Source organism: Rhinopithecus bieti, unplaced genomic scaffold (genome assembly GCF_001698545.2).
Source record: "Rhinopithecus bieti isolate Rb0 unplaced genomic scaffold, ASM169854v2 scaffold_57045, whole genome shotgun sequence".
NCBI lineage: Eukaryota > Metazoa > Chordata > Mammalia > Primates > Cercopithecidae > Rhinopithecus > Rhinopithecus bieti.
Genome location: NW_016822092.1, coordinates 673,898 through 696,838, shown reverse-complemented (window position 1 = coordinate 696,838; position 22,941 = coordinate 673,898). Strand labels below are relative to the sequence as shown.

The following is a 22,941-nucleotide window of genomic DNA, read 5'->3' as shown; positions in this document are numbered from 1 at the left end:
TCTCAGCTCACTGCAAGCTCCGCCTCCCGGGTTCACGCCATTCTCCTGTCTCAGCCTCCCGAGTAGCTGGGACTACAGGCGCCCGCCTCGTCGCCCGGCTAGTTTTTTGTATTTTTTAGTAGAGACGGGGTTTCACCGTATTAGCCAGGATGGTCTCGATCTCCTGACCTCATGATCCGCCCGTCTCGGCCTCCCAAAGCGCTGGGATTACAGGCTTGAGCCACCGCGCCCGGCCTAATTGTAATTATTGAGTAATTAATCTGTCGTGATAGTGGAAAGAATGAATTTTTTCCCTTCTTGCTAAAAGAGTGAGATTACAAAAGTTGTTATATGTAGCAAAAAATTTGGTAAAAATTATAAAAAGAAAACCAGATAGAGTGCAACATAAATGCAAAGTTTTGCTCAGCAATTAATGTTTTCTCTTTTTGGATTTTAATTGTCATGTACCGACAGCCAAAAACCCACATATATCATGTCCAGTCAGAAATACAGGAAAAAAATGTGCATAAAGATGTTTAGCCCAGCTTTGTTTTCAATAGGGAATAATGCCTGAGTGTTTCACAGTAGACAATTGGGATATGACAACATTATTATAGTATCTTGCAGCCATTAAAAGGAATGTTTCTGAAAAGCTTCTAATAACATTGTAAAAAAACTGTGTCAACATCTTCCGTTTAAAAAAAGCAGGGTATAAAATCGAACACTTCATATGATTTCAGCTACATTAAAACATGTCTAGAAAATACAACCAAAGGGAATAAAAACTTTCATTGCCTCAAACTACCCCAAAGGCAAGGGGCAGCCTGTGGCCAGGGAGGGCCAGCCTCAGAAGGACTGAAGTTGCTGACTTGTGCCTACGGCGGCAGCAGCTGCCAGTTTCTCCTTCCATGTTAATCTGGGTCACAGAATCTCGTGATTTACAGAAGCAGCTCTGGCTCATTCTTGGGTGACTGGCCTGCCTTCTTGGAAGACAGGATGATGCTCATCAACACTGGCTGTGATGCAACCTGAGGGCTCTGCAAACCTCCCGTGGGGCACACACTGGGGCAGGGGCCTCAGCATCTGAGTCTCCACACTGAAGATGGAGCGGGAGGGATGGGTGAGGCAGAGAGGAAGAAAGTTCTCCGGATGTCCTGGTTAGTCACCCTGATTGTGGGAAATGCACACTCATGGCTGAATCAGCAAGAATCAAGTCTCTTGGCCAGAAAAACAAGCCATTATGGCCGGAGAATCTCTCAGGACACACACACACACCACACACACCAAACACACACACACACCACACACATCACACATACACACACCACACACACCCCACACCACATACACACATGCACACACACCACACACACCAAACACATACACACACCACACACACCCCACTCACACCACACACACATACACACACCCCACACATCTCACACACATCACACATACACACACCACACTCACACCACAAACATGCACACACACCACACACACGCACACACCACACACACACACCATACCACATGCACGCCACACACACATGCACACACCACACACACACCACATGCACACCACACACACACGCCCCACACACCTCACACACACACCCCACACACCTCACACACACACATCACACATACACCACACTCACCCCCACATACACCACATACACACATGCACACACACCACACACACCATACCACACACACGCATGCACACACACACCACACACACATATATGCACATACCAACAGAGACAGACTAACCCCATATATACACACATACACACATGCACAAAACACATATACACATGTGCATATGCACACTATGCTACACATATGCACATGACACACGTACACATACATTAATGTACATGTACACAAGTGCACACACACATGCACAAAATACAGATGCATACATCTGCATATACATGTACACTCGTGACACACACATCCACACACGTGCACACACACATATATACTGCAGTATAATATTCTTAGTAGAATAGTATGAGGGGCCTCAGTTGTGGTCAGATGACCTGACGCTTAGTCTGAATTGTTAATAATTGAACTGTGTAATTTTGTCTAAATCTTTTCATCTCTGCTTCCAGCCCCCAAAGAATGTGTTGACTCAAACCATCTGGAAGTTCTCTTTAGTGGTAAAATTCTGTGATTTCAATGGGAAAAGATGGTATCATCCACCCAGAGCTCACCTGAGCTCCTTCTCTGTACCCTGAAGAGGATCCTGGGGGCTGGAGTCACAGCATAGGGTGCTTGTGAGGCCGTCCTCACCCAGCGCCAGCCCCAAGAGTGTTGCCACCAGGGATAGCCCAGCGTCTCCAAGGACCTCTGCTGTGGGCATTCCTGTGGCTTCTTCCCTGCCCCTCCTCCTCACACCCACATACTTCTTCCCTCCTTTCTGATCACGAATCTGATCACGAGCAAATAGGCAGGAACCAGCAACCTTCTGAGGCCCAGCGCTTCCAGGAAGAGATCAGCAGCTGTCTGTCCCGACGGCATTTCCAGGAGTTCCTTTCTGCTCAGCGGAGGTGGAAGGGGGCTCACTGCTCCCTAACTCTCCCTGTCAGAGGTGTCTCCCTGGTCCACGCTTTCTGGCCGTGGCATTCACTTAGGGCAGACAAGCGGCTCCTGTCCTGAGTCAACGTCTGGAAGCCCCCAGGCCCTGGGCTGGGAGGATTTGGAGCCTGTCATCAGCATGTGACTTTCGGTTGTGATGCTGAAGTCTGACCTCATCCTCAGGTTGCCACCCTAAGCCCAGCTGTGATCCGGATCGCTGAAGATTGCCCTTGAGAGCAAATTCCTCAGGCAGCTGTGGAGCTGAGCCCTGAGGACTCAGTGAGCCAGGGCTGGGCCCTCACCCTCACTCTATTCCTCATGAACAGTTCAGTTTAAGTTCTCAGGAATTCATCGTCCTGCAAAGACTGTGGTGCCAGGTCTCACATACGAATTCAAACTAAAAACAAAACTCTCTGCCAACCAAAGGAGAAAAGAAGTCAAACAAAACTCTCACTTCTTCCCGCTCTGGGAAAGTTCCTTTTTTTTTTTTTTTTTGGAAATAACAAATATTAAATCATTTAAAAGCAATCAATCCCTTTTCCTGTCCCCTTTTCTGGGGGCCCCTGCTTTGTTGAGCTGTTCTAAATACAATGGGTAGTCTTGTACATTACTCTGCCAGCTTTATTGTTACCTGGACATTTTTAGGTTTCAGTTTTATCTTTTTAGATTTTTTAAAGAAAACTGTGGTAATATATATAAACACAAAATTTACTACTTTACCCAACTTGAACTGCACAGATCAGTGGCATTAAATATATTCATATTGTTGCGCAATCATCACCACCATCCCCTCCAGAAACTTTCTTCATTTTGCAAAACTGAAACCATCTTTTAATTAATCCATTCTTTTGAGATGGAGTCTCACTCTGCCACCCAGGCTAGAGTGCAATGGAGCAATCTCATCTCACTGCAACCTCTGCCTCCTGGGTTCAAGCGATTCTCCTGCCTCAGCCTCCTGAGTAGCTGGGATTACAGGTGCCCCCCCACCATGCCTGGCTAATTTTTTTTGTATTTTTAGTAGAGACGGGGTTTCACCATGTTTGCCAGACTGGTCTCGAGCTCCTGACCTCAAATGATCCACCTATCTTGGCTTCCCAAAGTGCTGGGACTACAGGTGTGACCCGCCACACCTGGCCTCCATCTTTTTATTCTTTTTTTTTCAGATGGAATTTTCATTCTTGCTGCCCAGGCTGGAGTGCAGTGGTGCAATCTCAGCTCACTGCAACCTCTGCCTCCTGAGTTCAAGTGATTCTCCTGCCTCAGCCTCCCAAGTAGCTGGAATTTCAGGCACACACCACCATGCCTGGCTAATTTGTTTTGTATTTTTAGTAGAGACAGGGTTTCACCATGCTGCCCAGGTTGGTCTCGAACTCCTGACCTCGGGTGATCCACCCACCTCCACCTCCCAAAGTGCTGGGATTACAGGTGTGAACCACCGCACCTGGTCCATCTTTTTACTCTTAATGAAAGCTTTCCACTTACTTCTAAGCTCAGATCCCTGCACTTCTCTCTTGGTTTTACAGCCCGGCTGTTATCTAGCCGTTGTTTATACGAGAACAGCCAGGCTGGGCCCCTCACTTTGGAGTGACTTTTCTGTGGTCACTCTATCAGGGCTCAGTAAGACCAGTGTGGACTCTGCACAGCGACAGGGCCAAATGTAGTTTTATGATTTTCGTGAATCCTGTAGTTGTCACCCTGACACCTTTCTACAAAAAAGACCAGCAAAATTTCCACTGAGTTCTGATTCCTTTTAGAAGGTGTAGGGGTTTTGATTTTGGAATCCATTGCAACTCCCACAAATGCCTTCAAGCCCACACCGTACCGGCTTTGGGTCCCTGGGATACTTTTGTCCACAATGGAGACCTCAGGCACCCCAAGGTGGCCCACGTTTGGGCGTGGTATCCAGAGGCTGTTACACTATAGGAAAGAGGTGATGAGGAACATGGTGCCTGAGTGCATTTCACAGCAGCTCTTAAGAGACAGGGTCCCATGATTGGCTTTTCTGACTCCTAGAATTTGCACCTTTTGATTCTCACCATGGACACAAGAGGTAAGCTATGGTCTTGTTTCCTCCCTCCTGCAGGGGAGAGAGCCAGCTATGCAGTGGCCAGTTTCAGCCTGACGAGAGCTCCTGGTACAGAAGACCCCAAACTGCCCCCTGAAGAGTCCCAAGATGGGCCATTTCCCAAGATGGGGCAGTGAGTTGAGTGATCCTTAAGCTCTTGACCTTTGGGTTGCAATGATTCCTAACTGTGGTCCCAACATTTCAGGAGCCCGGGAACTCCACAATCATATGAACAGGTGCCTGTCCTAGGACTTGCATAAAACAAAAGCACTGGCTGGGTATTGTGGCTCAGGCCTGTAATCCTATCACTTTAGCAGGCAGAGGTGGGAGGATGGCTTGAAGCTAGAAGTTTGAGACCAGCCTGGGCAACATAGTGAGATCATCTCTTAAAAAAAAAAAAAAATTAGCCGGGCATGGTGGTGTGCACCTGTAGTCCTAGCTACTCAGGAGGTTGAGTCGGAAGGACTGCTGGAGCCCTGGACTTTGAAGCAACAGTGAGCTATGATCATGCCACTGCACCACAGCCTGGGTCACAGAAGCCAAGCCCTCTCTCCCTCTCAAAAAAAGAAAAGCATTAAGACTTTTACAGTAACTCAAATGTGTTTCCCCAGTATCCTCCCTCACCTGTCTTCTACTAACAGAACCCTGGTCTTGGGGAGAACTGCTCCTCCCGCAACAGCTCATTGGGTGATGAGGCCAATCCTAATAACTCTGTCTTTTCCAAATTTGCACAGGGATAGCTATTGACCCAAGCTAATCCAATCAGAGTCCCACTCTGGGATTTTACATATAGATGCTGCAAGAGACAAATCCCTTCTCTCTGGTTTTTAGCTACCTGCTGCTACAGGAAACAGTCTTTTGAAGTAGGAGAGAGTGAGGCCAACACTCAGGAAGGAGCTAAGAAAAGGAGTTTCCACTCCTTAAGGTGACCACAATTTCCATTTCAGTCTCATCCTTTGTAGACACAGCTATGTCTAGTTTTAATTTTATTCATCAGAACTTCTTTTCTCATTATAAACATTAATCATGTTGATTGTGGACAACTTGCTTCAAACAAAAATGAACTGAAAATGTAAGAAAGGCATGAAGGTCTTTTTGCTGTAGGTTTTCTCTTCCTCCTGGTGTCATCCCTTCACTTTTGTGTAGAAGTAGCAAGAGCGTCCTCTGTTCCCCATTGCCAAAACTAAAAGAGGCAATTTGGTTTTTTTTTGCTTCACCCAAGAACAATCTAAGAGGCCTGTTTTATTTACAATGGGAAGAAATGTGAAAATTACCTGGGCTCTTTTCACTTTCCCACACGATTCCTAATTTTAGTAATAATCAGCATCTAAAAAACCCTGAGAGTTTGGGTGTAATGATTTTGTAGGTTTTGGACTGGGTTGCCCTGCTATGTGGGATGACAACCGTAAAACACAACAAATAAAAGAAATCCTTTTGAATTAAAGATCAACAAAACGAATGCAACGAGCAACAGTTTATTTATAAAAAAAGAAAAAAACAACTTTTAACGACATTTTATAGATTAAGTAAAATACCAGTATTAATATATATGTATATACATAGTGCATATATATATATACATGATATAACATTAACATTACATGCTTCTCAGGACAGAAGAATTAGGACATGTTCCCTCATATCAATTTAAAACTCGATCACAATTTAAAATCATGGAAGAAAACTTGATTCCTTTATTTTCTGCTTGTAGACTTCAAGTACAGGAAGTTACCAAACCAGGATCTAAATGTGGAAACCATCTGCTATGCACCAATTACAAGGGACTGCCACCCACAAATGATGAGTCAGGGGTCTTCCGAATTCTTACATAGGTCTCTGTAATCCTACAACCGTGTCAACCTTCTACCTGAGATGAGAGGGAATGAGGAAGCGTGACAGTTTGTAGGTTTCATGTGGACGTTCACATTGACATTGGAACAAAAGCAAACTGAAAAATGCCTTCCTAGAGCAACAACACTGATCATGAAAATCACCCTGGAGGAGGATTCCTTTCTCCCCTTTCCTTGCCAACCACAACACAGAAACTGTCAGAAAACAAATACAAAACAAAACTCAGGGTGAAGCACCTCTGGCGATGATTAGCATACAGCAAGGGACAGAGAGGTAGCGTTTCCTTGGTGACAGCTCCTGGCTGACTCTGATGATTTCAAACACACCCTCTTCTGCAAAAGGCACTCACATATTGTCTGTTTATAAGTCATACAGTGGGATTCCGTACATGGGAGTTTCTCCTACAAATATAAAAGAGATAAGCTGAGGAAATGATATAACAAAGAAAAGCATATAAGAAATACATACACATTTTGGATAAATATGCACTTTTCTTTTTTAAAGGACAATCAACATAGTAGTTAAAAAAAAGTCATTGAAAAGTTAGGAATTCCAGCAAAATTATCAGTAAGAAGCAAGGTACTGGAGGATGAGAGATGGAGTCCAAAACACTGAGAGGAGGCAGGTACACTAGCTTTTTGAGTGGCCAAAGTAAAACATTTGCTCTGCTCTGAAACTACAATGACCATCCACAGACAATGGAATGAGAGGGGGAGGGAGGTAGCGGCAGAGAAACAGGTCTAGCCGGAGGGAGGGAGGGAGGAGTGGCATCCCCCTGGCTATGGGCACAGGAAGAAACACCCTCAGCATCTCCAAAGGAAAGGATGGGCTACATCACCCCCTTGCTTCTGCAGTCCAAACAGACCCTGCCCAAGCCAGAGGCTGTCCTCACCGGGACACAACAGAGCTAATGGAATTGTAAGAGGTGCCGCTGTTGCAGCTCGAGGCATAGGCCTCCTGGCCGTTGCCATCCAGGTTGATTTTGAACACAGAAGATGCCTTCAGCAAAAAGTCTGCAGCATCCCGGCGACCCAGCTCCCTCAGTTTGGACATGAGGGTGCCCACCGTGCTCTCAGGGTAGGCGGTCCATTCTCGCAGCAGGGCGTGGAGGGGGCTGGGGAGGAAATCCTTGGGAGCCCCGTTATTGGTGTTGTACTTTGCCACGAGGTCAGGGAGGCCTAAGTTCATGGCGAGAAGGCACCAGTCCTTCCCCAGGGGGTCGGGCGGGTCCAGCAGGCGACTCAGTTTCCTCCGAGTGAGGAGGTTCAGGTCTGATGCGTGGATGTCCATGCCGAGGCTGGCCTGCGAGTAGACATCGTGACACCCGAAGCACATGATGCTGCTGAAGCTTTCCTTGTACCCCCCCATGGTGTTGGTCAGTGAGGTTTCCTTCAGAGTCTGTGCCCGGAAGAAGTCCCGTGGCTGGTAGATCATGACAGGCTCGTGGTGCTCCCGCAGCTGCTGGGGGCTCAGGTAATGCTTCACAGTCAGGAGCCCCGGCAGCGTGGTGGCCATGACGTTCTCAATGGTGCTGCACACCGAGTCCAGCAGCAGGCAGCACTTGATCTTTTCTGTCTCCAGGCCGCGGACCTGGACCTCAATGCCCTGGCCGTGGTTGACCAGCAGCACCAGCAGCTCGGCCCCACGATTAGCCAGCTTGCAGCCATTCACCCACAGGCGGATGTCCGCATCGCCCTCCGTGCTTTGCTGGTGGATCCACCGGCACAGGTTCACCTGGACCTTGTGAAAGATGCCACACGGGAAGGGGGTGAGGTGCTCCACGGGCACGATGCGCACGCCGCCATACACCATCACCTCGTCCTCCTCATCGGCCCAGGAGCGGTGCAGGCTGTCTGTCTTGATCAGGGCTGGGACGTCCACCATGGTCCCACTGCTCAGGTCCCGGGCGCAGATGTCCATGGCATCGAGGATCTGCAGCAGCTCCTCCACGTCGCTGTCAGGCACCAGGCGCTGGATGTCCTCCACGGTGTAGCGGCCCCGGTAGTGGTGCAGTGCCCGCGGGGTCTCCACGGACAGCAACTTCCCCAGGACATTTGTGCAGAGCCAGCGGGGGTCCAGGAGCAGCACGTCCTGAACTGTTTCACTTTGCATGATGTTGATCTGCGGGGAGACAACAGAAAGTCACGCTTAGGGGCAGAGCCCTGGCCAGGTGCACCAGCCACTTGGAGCACAAAAGGGCCTGATCCCGGCAACAGAGGCTGAGCAGATGCTCTAAGGAGTGACCCGAGGCCATTCCACATAGATGCATCTCAAAAACCAAATACCGAGTGGAGAAAAGCAGCTTGAAAATGTCAGAATAGAGATTCTGAAAAACAACTCCCCTGGAGTCTTCAAAAAGGCCAGTGAAATGAAAAGAAAAAAAAAGGGAGATAGCAACCAAATGCAATGAGTGATTTTAGACTGGATTCTGAATCCCAAAATAAGTACATAAATAAAAATACCTTTAAAAGAAATTATTGGGACCAGTGGCAAACCCTTGTATGAAGATGATATATTCAATCATAGTACTGTATTAATGTTGTGTTTCTGGAATCATCAATTATATTGGGTTGTGTGGGAAAATATCCTTCTCCTTAGGAGATACAGGCTAAATTATTTAGGGAAGAAATGTATCATGTCTGCAAAATAAATAAGTAAATAAATAGAAAGGAAAGGAATCGAGCAAATGTAGCAAAATGTCACCAACTGATCGGCTTAAATGTAGTAGGCTGGGTACCGTGACTCATGCCTGTAATCACAGCACTTTGGGAGGCTGAGGCAGGTGGATCACTTGAGGTCAGGAGTTTGAGACCAGCCTGGCCAACATGGTAAAACCCCATCTCTTCTAAAAATACAAAACTTATCTGGGCGTGGTGGCTTATATCTGTAATCACAGCTACTCAGGAGGCTGAGGCAGGAGAATCACTTGAATCCAGGAGGCGGAGGCTGCAGTGAGCTGAGATTTTGCCACTGCACTCCAGCCTGGGCAACAGAGTGAGACTCTATCTTGAAAAAAAAAAAATTAATTAATTAAAAAAAAAAATAAATGTAACGTATATGAGTTCATGGTACTATCCTTGCAACTTCTCTAAAGGCTTGAAATTTTTCAAAAAAGAGAACATTGTATTATTATACCATTATGTGAATGTTTAACACACACATAGAGAAGGCCTGGAAGGATATGCTGCCATAGTTGGCCTCAGAGAAGGGGAGAGAGGAATGAGACCAGAGATGATGGCTCAAGGGGACTTCAGCTTTTGGGCTGTGTTTATGTCTTAAAAAAATAAAAAAGGAAAAAAAAGTGAAAAAAACCAGAAGGAATTTTCCCTTTATGGAACAGTTCTGTTTCCTCTCTTGGAGAGTGGCCGTCGCACTGGACTCCCTCACTTGGAGGCTCCGACTCCACGAGTGACTACACAGTACTTTCTTGCCCACAGTCTGGCTTAAACCTGAAAGATGCCCCCTGTCTGAGTCTATTCAAAATTGAACCTAGGTTGAAAATTCCTGGAGGGCAGAGTCAGTATCGATCTAGTTCCTGATACAGCATTGGCTGGAATGCCATTTGCAGTTTGCTCCTAAACACTGCTCATCGCCTCAGGCTCAGGAAAGACAAATGTGTCCCACAGTGGAGGAGGGCAGGGAGCCAAGACAGTCAGCGAAATGCAGTGTGGGACCCTGGCCCAGAAAACAGAGTCAGAAGGGCCACTGGGGAGTTCTGAAGATCTGCAGATGAGACATGGAAGGCAGGTCTGGAGGAGGCCCCGGGCCCATCAAAGTCAGGCCACACAATGTAGTTCCTGCTGCTTAACGTCCCTCCTCCTTTACGTCTTCATGTATTGACTAATCATGTATTGACTAAAGTCTCAAGAGCAAGCAGGGATGTAATGACAAATAAAGGAGACTATATGCTATGATCTAGAAAGTTGCTGGTCTAGTACTAGAAAGCAAGGGACTCCTGTGCCAAAGGAGTTTAGTATTAGAGTTGACACTTTTTTTTATATCCAGCAGTATTTTTTCATCTAAGATGCGGTCCTTCACCTGTGTTCCTCCTTGGATTCAATCACTTTAAAGTATTCCTGGAGGTGTTGGCAGATTCGCTGGCTGTTTAGGAGTTTAAAGGCTGATGAAATTACTGCCAGGCGGCTCCAGTTTTCAAGGTCCTGGCTTGTGGATTCAGGTTTAGTTTCAAGAAAACATGACTCATACAAACTGGCTATAGGGCCAGACCTGGCACCTGAGATTGGGGACGTAAGCATCTGGCTTTTAATAATCTCAGAGCTGCTTTTAGTTGCAATATTCAGAACCGTTTTTCTTGGCCCACACTAGTTCATGTAGGCTCCCGATTTCACATGGTGGAGAAACGTGAAGGCATTGCACCCTTTCTGAGGACAGGCACATGATGCCATTAGAACAGGGTTTCCAAAACGCGCCCCGGTGCTGAATGTCAGAGAACCAGAGCAAAGCCTCCTGTTCTCAATCATTTCCGCAGGGCATTGCCTGCTAGAGTTTTTCATGTGCATCTCTAATTGTGATTACTCTGTGTATCTGTGCACTAGAGTTCTCTGTCTTTGTGTCTCCAGACATCGTCTCCACAAGGATACCTTACTGCCTTTCTCAACTGTTTTTGCGCCCAGGAGATCTGTGTGGAGCTGGTAACTCCACGCTGATAGAAAGCAGCCATCCTGAAGGCTGCCAGCAGTAGCAGGTTAAGCTCCCGGTGCCCAGGGGGAGTGAAGAGAGACCCAGTCACCCAGGGCAGCGGGTACTGCACTCCCAAACGAACACACTCTGGAAACAAAAGCAAAACACTGGAAACAAAAGCAAAACACAAGACAAAATGACAGCTCCTAGGGTAAGCCAAGAACTGCAGTTCAGAGCGTCACTTGAGGCTGTTTGTCACACGTCTGGAAATACTGTAGGTAGCCGGGCCATTTCCACACTGCTTCCCCAGGCTCACACCACCTCCAAGAGCTGGAATTTGGGGCAGGCTGAGTCCCTGGCACCTCTCACGGCCCCCTGCCTGGGCTCCCTGGGCCTCACCTCGCCTGTGCTGTGGAGCTGCTGAGCAATATGCCTGAGGTCCTCCTCGCTGGCCAGAGGGTTCAGCTGGTCTTGCACATCGTACACAAACTGCTGCAGCGACATCAGCTGGTTGGGTCCATTGAGCTTCCTCCAGGAAGGCAGCGTGGAGATGATTTTCTCACACAGGTGAGTCATGGGAGGGCAGACCTAGAAGGGGCACGGCGGGACAGGTTAACTCACCTGCAGCTGTGGGTGCTCTGAGCAGAGCCACAGTGGAAAGGACGCCTTTCATTCAGGCGCCTTGCATGTGATTTGATGAATGAGTGGGTTTGTTTTTGTTGTTGTTGATGTTTTTCTTCTTTTTTTTAGACTGGATCTCATCATTGCCCAGGTTGGTCTCAAACCCTTGGGCTCAAGTAATCCTCTTGTCTCCGTCTCCTGAGTAGCTCTGACTACAGGTACACACCACTGCGTCCAGCTAGTTAGTGCTTTTTGGGTTGAGTGCTGGGGCGGTTGTTTTTTAGACTTGCCTTGAAGCCTAATCTATTGAGCAACTATAAAGTTTTATAAAGGCTCTTTGGTTCATGTTAAATAGATTTTGAGTCTTCCAGGAATGTTTTTGGAACTGTGGACTCAGTCACTCAATCAACTAATGTTCACCAACTCCTAATGTTTCGCTCCCTCACTTCTTCCTCCCTCCCGCCTTTCTTCCCTCGCTTTCTATCTCTCTTGTGACTGTTTCACTCAGGCAATGGTCACTTTATGAACAGAGGAAAAGAGAATGAGTGCCATCATCAATATTAGAGTGAGTGTTTATCAGTAAATGAGGCATTCATGGGGGCTGTTGCTGAAATAGTGCTTCCAATTAGACCCATTCTTGGTATATAGGCTGAAGTGGATTTTTAACCTTTTAACTGGGTTAATTAAATCAGCCTGTGTTACAGACTCATGTAATCCACATACCTCTGAATTAGAAACCACACAAGCCACAGGCTGCACTGTGCCATTAATTCCACACTCCTCTCTCAAATTCTTTTATGTCAGCTAAATTCCACTCTGCATTCAAAAACAAAATTCTCAGGGGTGAGTGCAGTTGACATGGTGGGCTCCACCTGCCTGAGCTCAGGAGTTTAGGGGTTAGGCGGGGGGTGTCTGAGATGCAGCAGATCATGCCAGAGCCCAGCTCAAAAATCTCCAGGGATTCCCTCCTGCCTCAGGAATGCAGCCCAGTCCAGACCTGGTGGGGAAGCCCTGGGGCCTCACAGATCACTGTTAGTTCCCGGATCACCGCCCCAGGTTTCTGTGACAGATTCCTCCCAGGCCTCACCGGACTACTCCCTATCTTCTGATGATGCCACAATGGGGATGCCCCAAAGAGGGTATCTGGTGTGAAGGGCAGGGTTTTCTGGAGACAGGAAAGGGTTTCCCGAGAATTCTGCAAGCATGTCTGGAACCTGAATCTGGTGTGGAAAGCACAGCATTTTCCTATTAGCAAAGCAGTTTAAAAAAAAAAAAAAGAGAGGGAGAGACACACCCAGAGGCAGCTTCAAAGGTAAGAGAGAGAGACAGCATCTGCCCACGTTTGTCCTCAGGCGTGGGCAGCAGGAAGAGTCCAGAGCGAATGCCACCACTTCTCCACTGGGATGCTTGCCCCTTTCTTACCAATTCTGGAGAGCTTTTTGAGCATTATGATGTGGCCTTTTATCTGTCCAATGCACTGAGAAGGCTTTTTCCAAGCCTATTTCACCTTTCAGCTGTGTTTACTTGTTTGCCAGAAAAACATTTTAAACATTTTTTGATTTTCAAATAGATGTATTTTCTTTTAAAATTTCCAGGGTTTTAGATCTTAACAGGTTTCCTCAGTCCCTAGTTATTTTGAAAATACATTCTCCACAATTTCTATTCAAGGTATTTATTGTTTTATGTTTTTACATTTAAAAGTTTTAATCCATTTATTTTTGGACTTTGTAGGGTGTAGGAATCCAACTTTATTTTCTTCCAGACAAATAGCCAGTTGTGCCAGGTTCATTTATTAAATAATCTTTACCCCATTAAATTCAAATAACATATTTATTTTCCATTACATTTCTAAAGATATTATAATTTACTTCTACACTCTCTAAGCTTTTCCTCCTATCTAACTGTATTGATTATCAGGGGCTTTATAATATGTTCAATTAATTTTTCCATGGAAATTTTAAGATAAAAATCCCAATCCCCTCAACCCATTCAGATGCTAACTGAAACTGTATTACATTTATATAACGAGGGAAAAATAAAATATTCAGTCATATCTTGCAATCCAAGAATGCAGTCTCATTCCCTTTGTTCATTTATTCTTTTCTTTCAAAAAAGTTTGTGACTGTTTTTCTACTTTTCTGAATTTTTAAAATATTCCACAATAAGTCACTTTTGAAATTTTTTTTTTTTTGTTTAATTGGCCAGACATGGTGGCTTACACCTGAGCCTAGGAGTTTGAGACCAGCCTGGGCAACACAGTGAGACCCTGTCTCTACCAAAAATCAAAAAAATTAGCCAGACATGGTGGTGCATGCCTATAGTCCTAGATACTTGGGAGGCTGAGGCAGGCAGACTGCTTGAGCCCTGGAGTTCAAGGCTACAGTGAGCTATGATCACACCACTGTACTCCAGCCTGGATGACAGTGTGAGATCCTGTCTCTGAAAAAATAAAATAAGTATTTTTAAAGAAACCAATAAATTGGTAAGAATTTCATAAAATTGAAGTGGTCCACCTTTGCCCATAATAACCCTTCATCTCCCATCATCTCCTTGTTTCTCTATTCTTCTTTTATTTTCCCAGAGCACTAGAATAAAAGCATGTCCAGGCAGACACCTCTTACTGAGTTCTACTATGAAACAGTTCCCTGAAACTGAAGGCAAACCAGGAAGTACAAAGGGGTCCAGGCCCTCTCTAGGGTGTACTTACTGAAACAATCTGGCTTCGTATTTCTTGCAGATGATTTCGCAGTACCTTCATGTCCTTTGACCCAGACGCCCCAGCATCCAGAACAAACAGCTTATTTGAAATGTGAAGATCATTTCCAAACCTAAGGGAAGAGCAGCAGCCTCCTCAGCAGTGACTCAATCTCCCCAGGCCTTTCCATGGAGGGGCCAGGCTCCTATTGGCTCAAGAGGCTGGTAGGAGGCAAGGAAAGTCCTGGCGTCCTTGCAAAGGCCCCTCCCCATCCCTGCTGTTGGTGAGCTCTGCCTCGTCACAGTGGGTGCAGAGACTTGGGGAAATTGGCATACACTCAGAGTCACAGGAGCGGGAACTTCAGGTTTGCACGAAGCAGAAGGAACACAGCATGGAAAGATGTCAGCTTCTCCCGAGGCAGGAAAGGTGAGGCCTAATGCTCGCACCTTACAAGTGAGGACAAGAGATACTGTGGAAAGTGGAGGGACTAAGAATAGAGGTGTGGATGCAAAAGCTACAACACTGACCTAAAAATATTAATAGAAGCCCCATTTTTATATCTGACAACAGATATAGTGTCTCAAGACAATAAATAAGTGTCTCAAGTTGATAATGCAAGATCAGAGATACTAGTATATTATATAAAGCTGCAGGTTCAAACTTTTTGATAGACTCTAAGTAAAAACATATTTTACATCATAATCCTATACATACCCATACTCTTCAGTGAAACAAACGTCTTACAAAATAATACTTGACTTGAAAAGTACTCTGATCTATCCTATCCTAGCCTAGCCTATCCTGTCCTGTCCTGTCCTGTCCTGTCCTGCCCTGTCGTATCCCATTGCATTCATCCCATTTTAAAAAGAATTGGCCATGACTTCCTAAATGAATTTTAAGACTCACTAGTAGGTTGCAAGTTATATTGTAAGATATACTGATTAGTGTTTCTGAACACTGAATACTGCGTACTGAAATCTAAAGAGCTAAACGAAGTCACCTCCGGGCAGTGTTGCTGGGAGGTAGGAAGAAGGGGAAAGATGGTTGCCTTTCATCACGTGCTCTTCATTTGTATTTGATTTATTATGCGGATTCATTGTTTTAATAAAAATGAAAAATAATGGTTGTGCATCCCTAATCCAGAAATCTGAAATGTTCCAAAATCCAAAAACTTTCTGGGCAAAGACAAGACATGCAAAGGGAAGGTTATTAGAGCATTTCAGATTTAGAATTTTTGAATTAGGATGTTCAACCACTATATATACGTAAATACATTAAAATCCAAACAAATATGAAATCAGAAACACTTCTAAAGCCAATCATTTCCAATAAGGGATACACAACCTGTACAAGAACGGAGTCGACCAAGAAAGAACGACTTTTAAAACCTTTCTCTGGTTCCTGAGGCTTCCTCTGTACTTTTCACACCTCTGCTTCAGTTCTCAGGGAGAGGAGGCTGTCCATGAGCTGGAGACTAGATGGCTGCCCCTCACCTGTTCCTAATCTCTTTCAGCAACGATGTGTCTTTGTCATATCCAAACTCGCCTCCAGCCGGTCGAGGAACATTCATGATGTCAGCATGGGTGGCCACCAGGACAACTTGGAGTGGGTTCTTCAGCTTGCCACCGAAGGCTGGGGACAGACAGGGAACTGCTTCAGGGCGTGGGTCCTCCTACCTGGCTGCCTCTCCTGCCCAGGTGAGGGGGGTGTGTTGGCCTCATACCCAGGCCGACTCTCCAGGTACAAGTGCAACCTGCCACAGACATGAAGGCCCCATGCCTGCTGTGCTCTGTGACCCTAGAAGGCCCCAGCCTGGCCAATGACAGGATAAGCCCATCTCCTAGGCCACAAGGAAGGTTGCTCAAAGTGGACCAGAATGACAAAGACAATTTCTCAGTCTCCAAATAGCCCCTACATATAAGGACAGGGAAAATTTAACCTCTGACAAGGGGGACGCCATTTACAAGACCAAAGAGAGACCTCAGAGTGCAGCAACACCACAGAGATGGGTGAGAGATACAAACCTACAAGTCACACAAACAGCCTCTCACTTAAGGGAGTGTTTAAAACAAACGAAAAAAAGGAGAAAGAAAGAGGCAAAACTGGCAGTACCCAGAGGGGTATTAAGCCCAATTCCTTGTATTATTATATGCTTTTCTGGAAAAAAAAATTGACTGCTGAGTGTTGCATTTCACCAGGGAAGGCTGCTTCTCTTGTGGGCAAAGACCAAAAGAAGTTTACTTCATGTTATCCTCTCCTCTGGGAATAAAGTTAACACATTTAGTCCACATGTTCCCTTTCTTCGTTTCTCTCTCTTTTTTTTTTTTGAGACAGGGTCTCACTGTGTCAACCCAGGCTAAATGCAGTGGCACGATCTTGGCTCACTGCAGCCTCAACCTCCCAGGTTCAAGCAATCCTCCTGCCTCAGCCCCCTAAGTAGCTGGGACTACAGGCACACACCACCACACCTGGCTAAGTTTTTGTATGTTTTGTAGAGATGAGGTTTTGCCATGTTGGCCAGGCTGGTCTTGAACTCCTGAGCTCAAGCCATTCACCCCCACCTCGGCTTCCCATAGTGCTAGGATTACAAGCGTGAACCACTGCACCCGGCCTCTTTCTTCATTTCTTAGTGGAATTACAGGATGAAGAAGAGCTCATTCTGCTGACTAATTCTGTACCCTTTAGGTAAAGGTGCAGTAGCTATCCAAGCAGGGATTCCATTTTGCACCCAACATACAATGACCATGGCTCTCAAGTGTAGAAAGAAAGTGAGAAATGCCTTTCAAAGGACTGTTCAGAAATGGGCCTTTGAGGCAGGAATATGCAATTGTGAAACGAAAACTCCCTGCACAACACCACGAACACCTGAGCCCCAGGAATCTTCTCAGAGTGGACTTCTCCTAGCAGGAAGGAGAAAGGAAGGTGGCTCAGCTGTTAGCCACAAACAGTGGGATCTGCTCATGGCCTGGTGCAAGGCCAGCAGCAGCAGTAGTAGGAGCAGAGCAGGAGCCTGGAAGGAGGAGGTGATTCCTGGCCAACCATAGGTGGGACATCACTGGCCTGCAGGGACTTAGCTCACCTATGGGTTCTTCAACTGGGACAAGGGACTTCAGGAAACTGAGCCAGAAAATCACTTGGTTCAGCTGGATCTCATAGGGCTCTTCTAGACTAAAGACAACAACATGGATTGATGTGGGATCATTTGCAGCAAAATAGTCATAACAGCAGAAATACACAGGATTTCCAGAGAACTCCCACACGCTGAAATCGCCAACTCCTACAGAAAAAGAAAAATGATAACAATCGTGAAACACCACTAACTAAATTTCAATCATAATTTCTCTTAGCATTCCAAGGATTCGAAGTAGGCACAGTGATACTTATGGCATTCTTCTGTATGTGTATACATCTTGTTATGACTTGGGTATGGTTTTTCCCCACTAAAACTCACGTTGAAATCACTGATGCTCAGTGAGGTGATGATGCTCAGTGAGGTGAAGCCTGGTGGGAGGTGTTTGGGTCCTAAGGGCAAATCCCTCCCAAATGGCTTGGTGCCGGTGAGAGTGAGTGAGTGTGTTCTTGCTCTCATGAGAATGGATTAGCTCTCGTGGGAATAGATTAGGTCCTGAGAACGCGGGTTGATGTAAAGCAGGTTTCTGTCCCTTCCCATGTGTCGACTTCCCCTTTGACCTTCTGCCACGTTTAGACCCAGCTCGAAAGCTCTCACCAGAAGCAAAGCAGATGCTGGTGCCATGCCACTTGAAGTTCCCAGTCTGCAGAGCCATGAGCTAAATGAACCTCTTTTCTTATCAATTACCCTGTCTTGAGTATTCTGTTACAGCAATACAAAATGAACTAAGACACACATCTACTGAAGTCCGGATCGACTTGTGTCACGCTTACATATCTATAGCATGTATATCCATGTCTGTTTCTCTACTTATGTCTACACCTGCTTAACTCTTTCCCTAAGTACCTTCATTATTATTTGTGTATCTATCTGTCTATCTATCTATCTATCTATCTATCTATCTATCTATCTATCTATGTATCTATCTATCCATCCATCCATCCCATGCCTACTTCTAATACCCTGTAGTGCTACACACACACACAAATAACATGCATGTACACATATATGTGCATACCTGGGTGCTTACATGGAAGTGTGTGTGTGTATACATATATATTTTGTATTACTCCCCCTCAAATATTGGTATATTAAAAAAAAGAGAGAACCACCTGGGGAAAAAACAAAGATCCACCAAGTCATATTATGCAGAAGTGTGAACACCACATCCATAACGACACAGTTGTAGCCTCATATATCCTTAATACAGACACTCCACCTTTACTCGCAGAATTTACTCCTGACAAGGAAGGAGCCAGGGACAAACTGCCCACTTTAGGTTCATGATTCCCAAACTCACAAAGTCCCACAGAGGATTAAATGAGAGAAGGTGGGTGAAAAGACTTTGTGTCCTGAATACGTATACATGAATTTTGGAACATGCCAGGGTATAGGATACTGAATGTAACAGTGACTATGAAAAGTCACCTGAATTTGGCTCAACAGAGACTGACTTGGCCAGGTAAGTGAGGGCCCTGTCCAGGCTGCTCAGAAGCAGCAATAAGCATGCGCAGGTGTGAGAACGGGGACTGACTTGGCCAGATGAGCCGGCTCCCAGGATGCCTGGAACCTCCAATGAACCTGAGATGCCCCCCTCTACACTGCCACATCCTGCCAGGACTGTGGCCGCCCACCACTGGCCTCTGGGGCCTGGCAAGACCACTTCCACCACAGGATTTGAAGGCTCTCTTCACCTAGTTTACCCCTCAGTGCTTACTCTGTACCTGAAATCCTGTCGTCAAGACGCAGTCTGAGATCTAAAGGGTTTTTCTCAGCCTTGTAGTGAAGGAGGAGGGACCACCCTCCAAAGCTGGCTGCGGCCAAGCGTGGAAAGTTCTGGTACCCAGAAATTGGCTCTGGGAGTGTGGGGTCCTGATGTGGGTTGGGGCTGGGGCTGTGAGAGAGCAGACGGGAGCAGGGCCTGGGGTCCCAAGACAAGCTTCTCTTCTCTCTGTGCTGCCACAGCCAGTTCTGTCTGGGGAGCTCGGAGGAAGTTCAACTTTTAAGAGAGCAAAATGCGCCGGGCGCGGTGGCTCACGCCTGTAATCCCAACACTTTGGGAGGCCAAGGCAGGCAGATCACGAGGTCAGGAGATCGAGACCATCCTGGCTCACACGGTGAAACCCCGTCTCTACTAAATATACAAAAAAATTAGCTGGGCGTGGTGGTGGGCACCTGTAGTCCCAGCTACTCGGGAGGCTGAGGCAGGAGAATGGTGTGAATCAGGGAAGCAGAGCTTGCAGTGAGCCGAGATTGCACCACCACACTCCAGCCTGGGCGACAGAGTGAGACTCCATCTCAAAAAAAAGAAAAAGAGCAAAATGCACACAGACCACGAACTCCCGCAATTTTTGCCCCCGGTACAGGGGGACCCTCCACCCCAGTGGGCCTGGAGATGAGCCAAGGGAGCTGCCTGGAGACTGCATAATGACACTGCTCCAGAGAGGGCACTCAGGCTGGCTCCCACGCACTATCTGAGTCCTAAGCAGCTAACTGCGGCACCATTTGTGTGTTCCAAACACTCCTAGACTGCATCCTGCTCTGTAGTCCAATGGCCTTGGCCTCACCCCAGCCCTAGAGTCCCACTGACATCTCTGTCTGCAGCCACCACCTTGGCTGGCGGCTGCCACCAAGGTCTAGGCATGAACCATCGACAGAGACCCCACTATCCCTAGCAGAGTAGTGGCTGTGCATTTTCATGCGCCCTAAGGGCGGAATCCCCTGTCTGCAGTCACTGCTGCTGTGTCCACCGGGTCTGAAGTATGTGCAAATCACACCCTCCCCAGCTGGCTGCATACGGCTGCTGACACTGAAAGCAGGACCATTCTTCCCAGTAGCAGAGTCACAGTGCAGCCACTGCCACCCTGACTCAAGCATTTTGCCAGGGGCTGGGGATCACATGCACCACCAGCGGACCTGAGGACAGGCCTGCTGAGCTGGACTCCACGATCCCCTAAGAGCCTGAGTATGCTGTCTGGGGGCCTGGGGATCACCCAGCCCAGTCCACCACCGCTGGCACCTGAGCACTCCTCTCAGTGGCCCGAGGTCACGCCCAGCCAACCTACCACTATCATCACAGCTGGCACCCACCTGTATGTGCCACCTGCAGGGCTAGGTACTGGCCTGCCTAGCCCATTTCAGCCACTGCCAACATCAGCACAGATGGCTTGTGAGTCAGAGGGTTGTCTCACTACGACTACTGCCATCACTCACACCACTCCTGCTGCCCAGGGAACTGAGAACCTGACTACCCACCTGGCCCACTGCTACTCCCAGTCCACTGCTACCCACCTGGCCCACTACCTGGCCCACTGCTACTACTACCAGAACTTGAGTAAGCTGCCTGGAGGCCCAAGAATCAACCTACCTGGACCCACGAGTATCAGTGCCAGCATATACCACCTTGGGGCCCAAGGACAGGCATGCTCAGCCCACCACTGCCACCACTAGGTTCTGAGGACTGGCCTACATGGCATCCCCATCTCCAGAAAAACTTTACCACAGCCTCTACTAACAACCATACCCCAAGCCACTGAGAAAATTAGACACCACTGGAGCTATTTACAGCTGAAAAAAAAATCATATGGCCACTATGCTACTGCATGCACCTAGAAAGCCAAAGTGCCCTGCTCAACCAACACCATAGACACATCTTCAGGAAAATGCCCTCCCCTATGAAAGCAAGTTCAAAAAGTTCAAAGAAGTGACTGTTATACCAGATGCACAGATATCAATGTAAGGACACAAGAAACATGAAAAAGCATGTAAATATTATATCTCCAAAAGAGCATAATAACTCTCCAGCAACAGATTCTAATGAAAAATAAACCTATGCAATCTAAAAAAAGTATTCAAAATCATGACATTAAACAAGTTCAGTGAGGTACAAAAGAATCCATAAAAACAATACAAAGAAATCAGAAAAACAACTCAGAATATTAATGAGAAGTTTACCAAAGAATCAAAATAGAAATTCTAGAATTGAAGAACTTCTTGAATAAAATAGAAAATTTATTCAAAAGCTACAACAATAGACTAGATCAAGCAGAAGAAAGAATTTCAGAAATTGAAGATAGGTCTTTTGTAACAACCCAATCAGACAACATTAAAAAAATAAAAATAAAAAATAAACAAAGCTCTTGTGACATATGGGACACCATAAAGCAATCAAATATTCAAATTTTTGGTGTCCCAAAGGTAAAGGGAAACTGAAGAAGGTAAAGGGAAACTGAAGGAGGTAAAAAGTCTATTTATTAAAATAACTGTTAAAAACTTTCCAGGTTTGGCAAGAGATTTGGAAATCCAGATGCAGGAAGCTGGAGAGATCTCCAAATAGATACAATTGAAAAAGTGTCCTCTCCATGGCACATTAGAGTCCAATTGTCAAAAGTCAAAGACAAAGGGAAGTCTGAAAACAGAAAAAAAAAAAAAAAAAAAATCTAATCACTTACAAGGGAACGCTCATCAGACTCACAGCAGATTTCTCAGCAGAAATTCTACTGGCCAGGAAAGAATAAAATGCTATACTCAAAGAGCTGAAAGACGAAAACTGTCAGCCAAGGATACTACACTCAGCAAAGTTATGCTTCATAAGTGAAGGACAAATAAAGTCTTCCCCAAACAAGAAAAGCTGGAGGAACTGATCACCACTAGATCGAATCCACAAACAATGCTTAAGGGAGTTCTACACCTGGAAGGGAAAGGACAATTCCTCCATCATGAAAACCCATGAAAGCATATATCCACTGGTAGAGCAAACATATTAAGGAAGAGAAACGACTCAAATATTACAACTACAGAAAGCCACCAAACCACAATGATAATGAAGGAGAAAGAAGGGAATAAAAAATATACAAAACAACAAAAAATCAATTAATAAAATGACAGGAATAAACCCTCACATATTAATAATAACCTTGAATGTATACGGATTAATTTTCCACCTAAAAGATACAGACTGGCTGTTTGACTAACAAAACATGGCCCAGCTATATGCTGCTGACAAGAAATCCATTTTATCTACAAAGATACATATAGATTGAAAGTAAAGGGATACAAAAAGATATTCCATGAAAATGGAAACCGAAAGTGAGCAAAAGTCGCTGTACTTACAGCAGATAAAACAGACTTTAAGTCAAAAACAGTAAAACAAAAACAAAGAAGGTCATTATATAACACAAAAGGGATCAATTCAGCAAGAGGATATAACAATTCTAAACATACATGTATTCATCACCGAAGCACCCAGATATTTACAGTAAATATTATTAGATCTATAAGGAAGAGAGAGACTTCAATACAACAATATCTGGGTAATTCAACACCCCACTTTCAGCATTAGGCAGATTATATAGACAGAAAATTAACAAAGAAA

At 45.9% G+C, this 22,941-nt stretch overlaps 1 protein-coding gene across 1 annotated transcript in view; it reads right to left on the bottom strand.

Annotated features, from left to right (window-relative positions):
• Nucleotides 1-6,086: 6,086 nt before the first annotated feature.
• The window catches only part of DAPK1 (death associated protein kinase 1), a 69,145-nt gene continuing 52,290 nt past the window's right edge, over nt 6,087-22,941 (bottom strand). Inside the window, exons 19-24 of the mRNA XM_017860805.1 lie at nt 17,517-17,714; nt 15,931-16,069; nt 14,450-14,570; nt 11,521-11,709; nt 7,373-8,601; nt 6,087-6,881 (exon numbers count right to left, since the gene is read on the bottom strand). Coding sequence (XP_017716294.1) covers nt 6,848-6,881; nt 7,373-8,601; nt 11,521-11,709; nt 14,450-14,570; nt 15,931-16,069; nt 17,517-17,714 — 1,910 coding nt within the window. The 3' untranslated portion in view covers nt 6,087-6,847. The remainder of the gene's footprint in view (nt 6,882-7,372; nt 8,602-11,520; nt 11,710-14,449; nt 14,571-15,930; nt 16,070-17,516; nt 17,715-22,941) is intronic.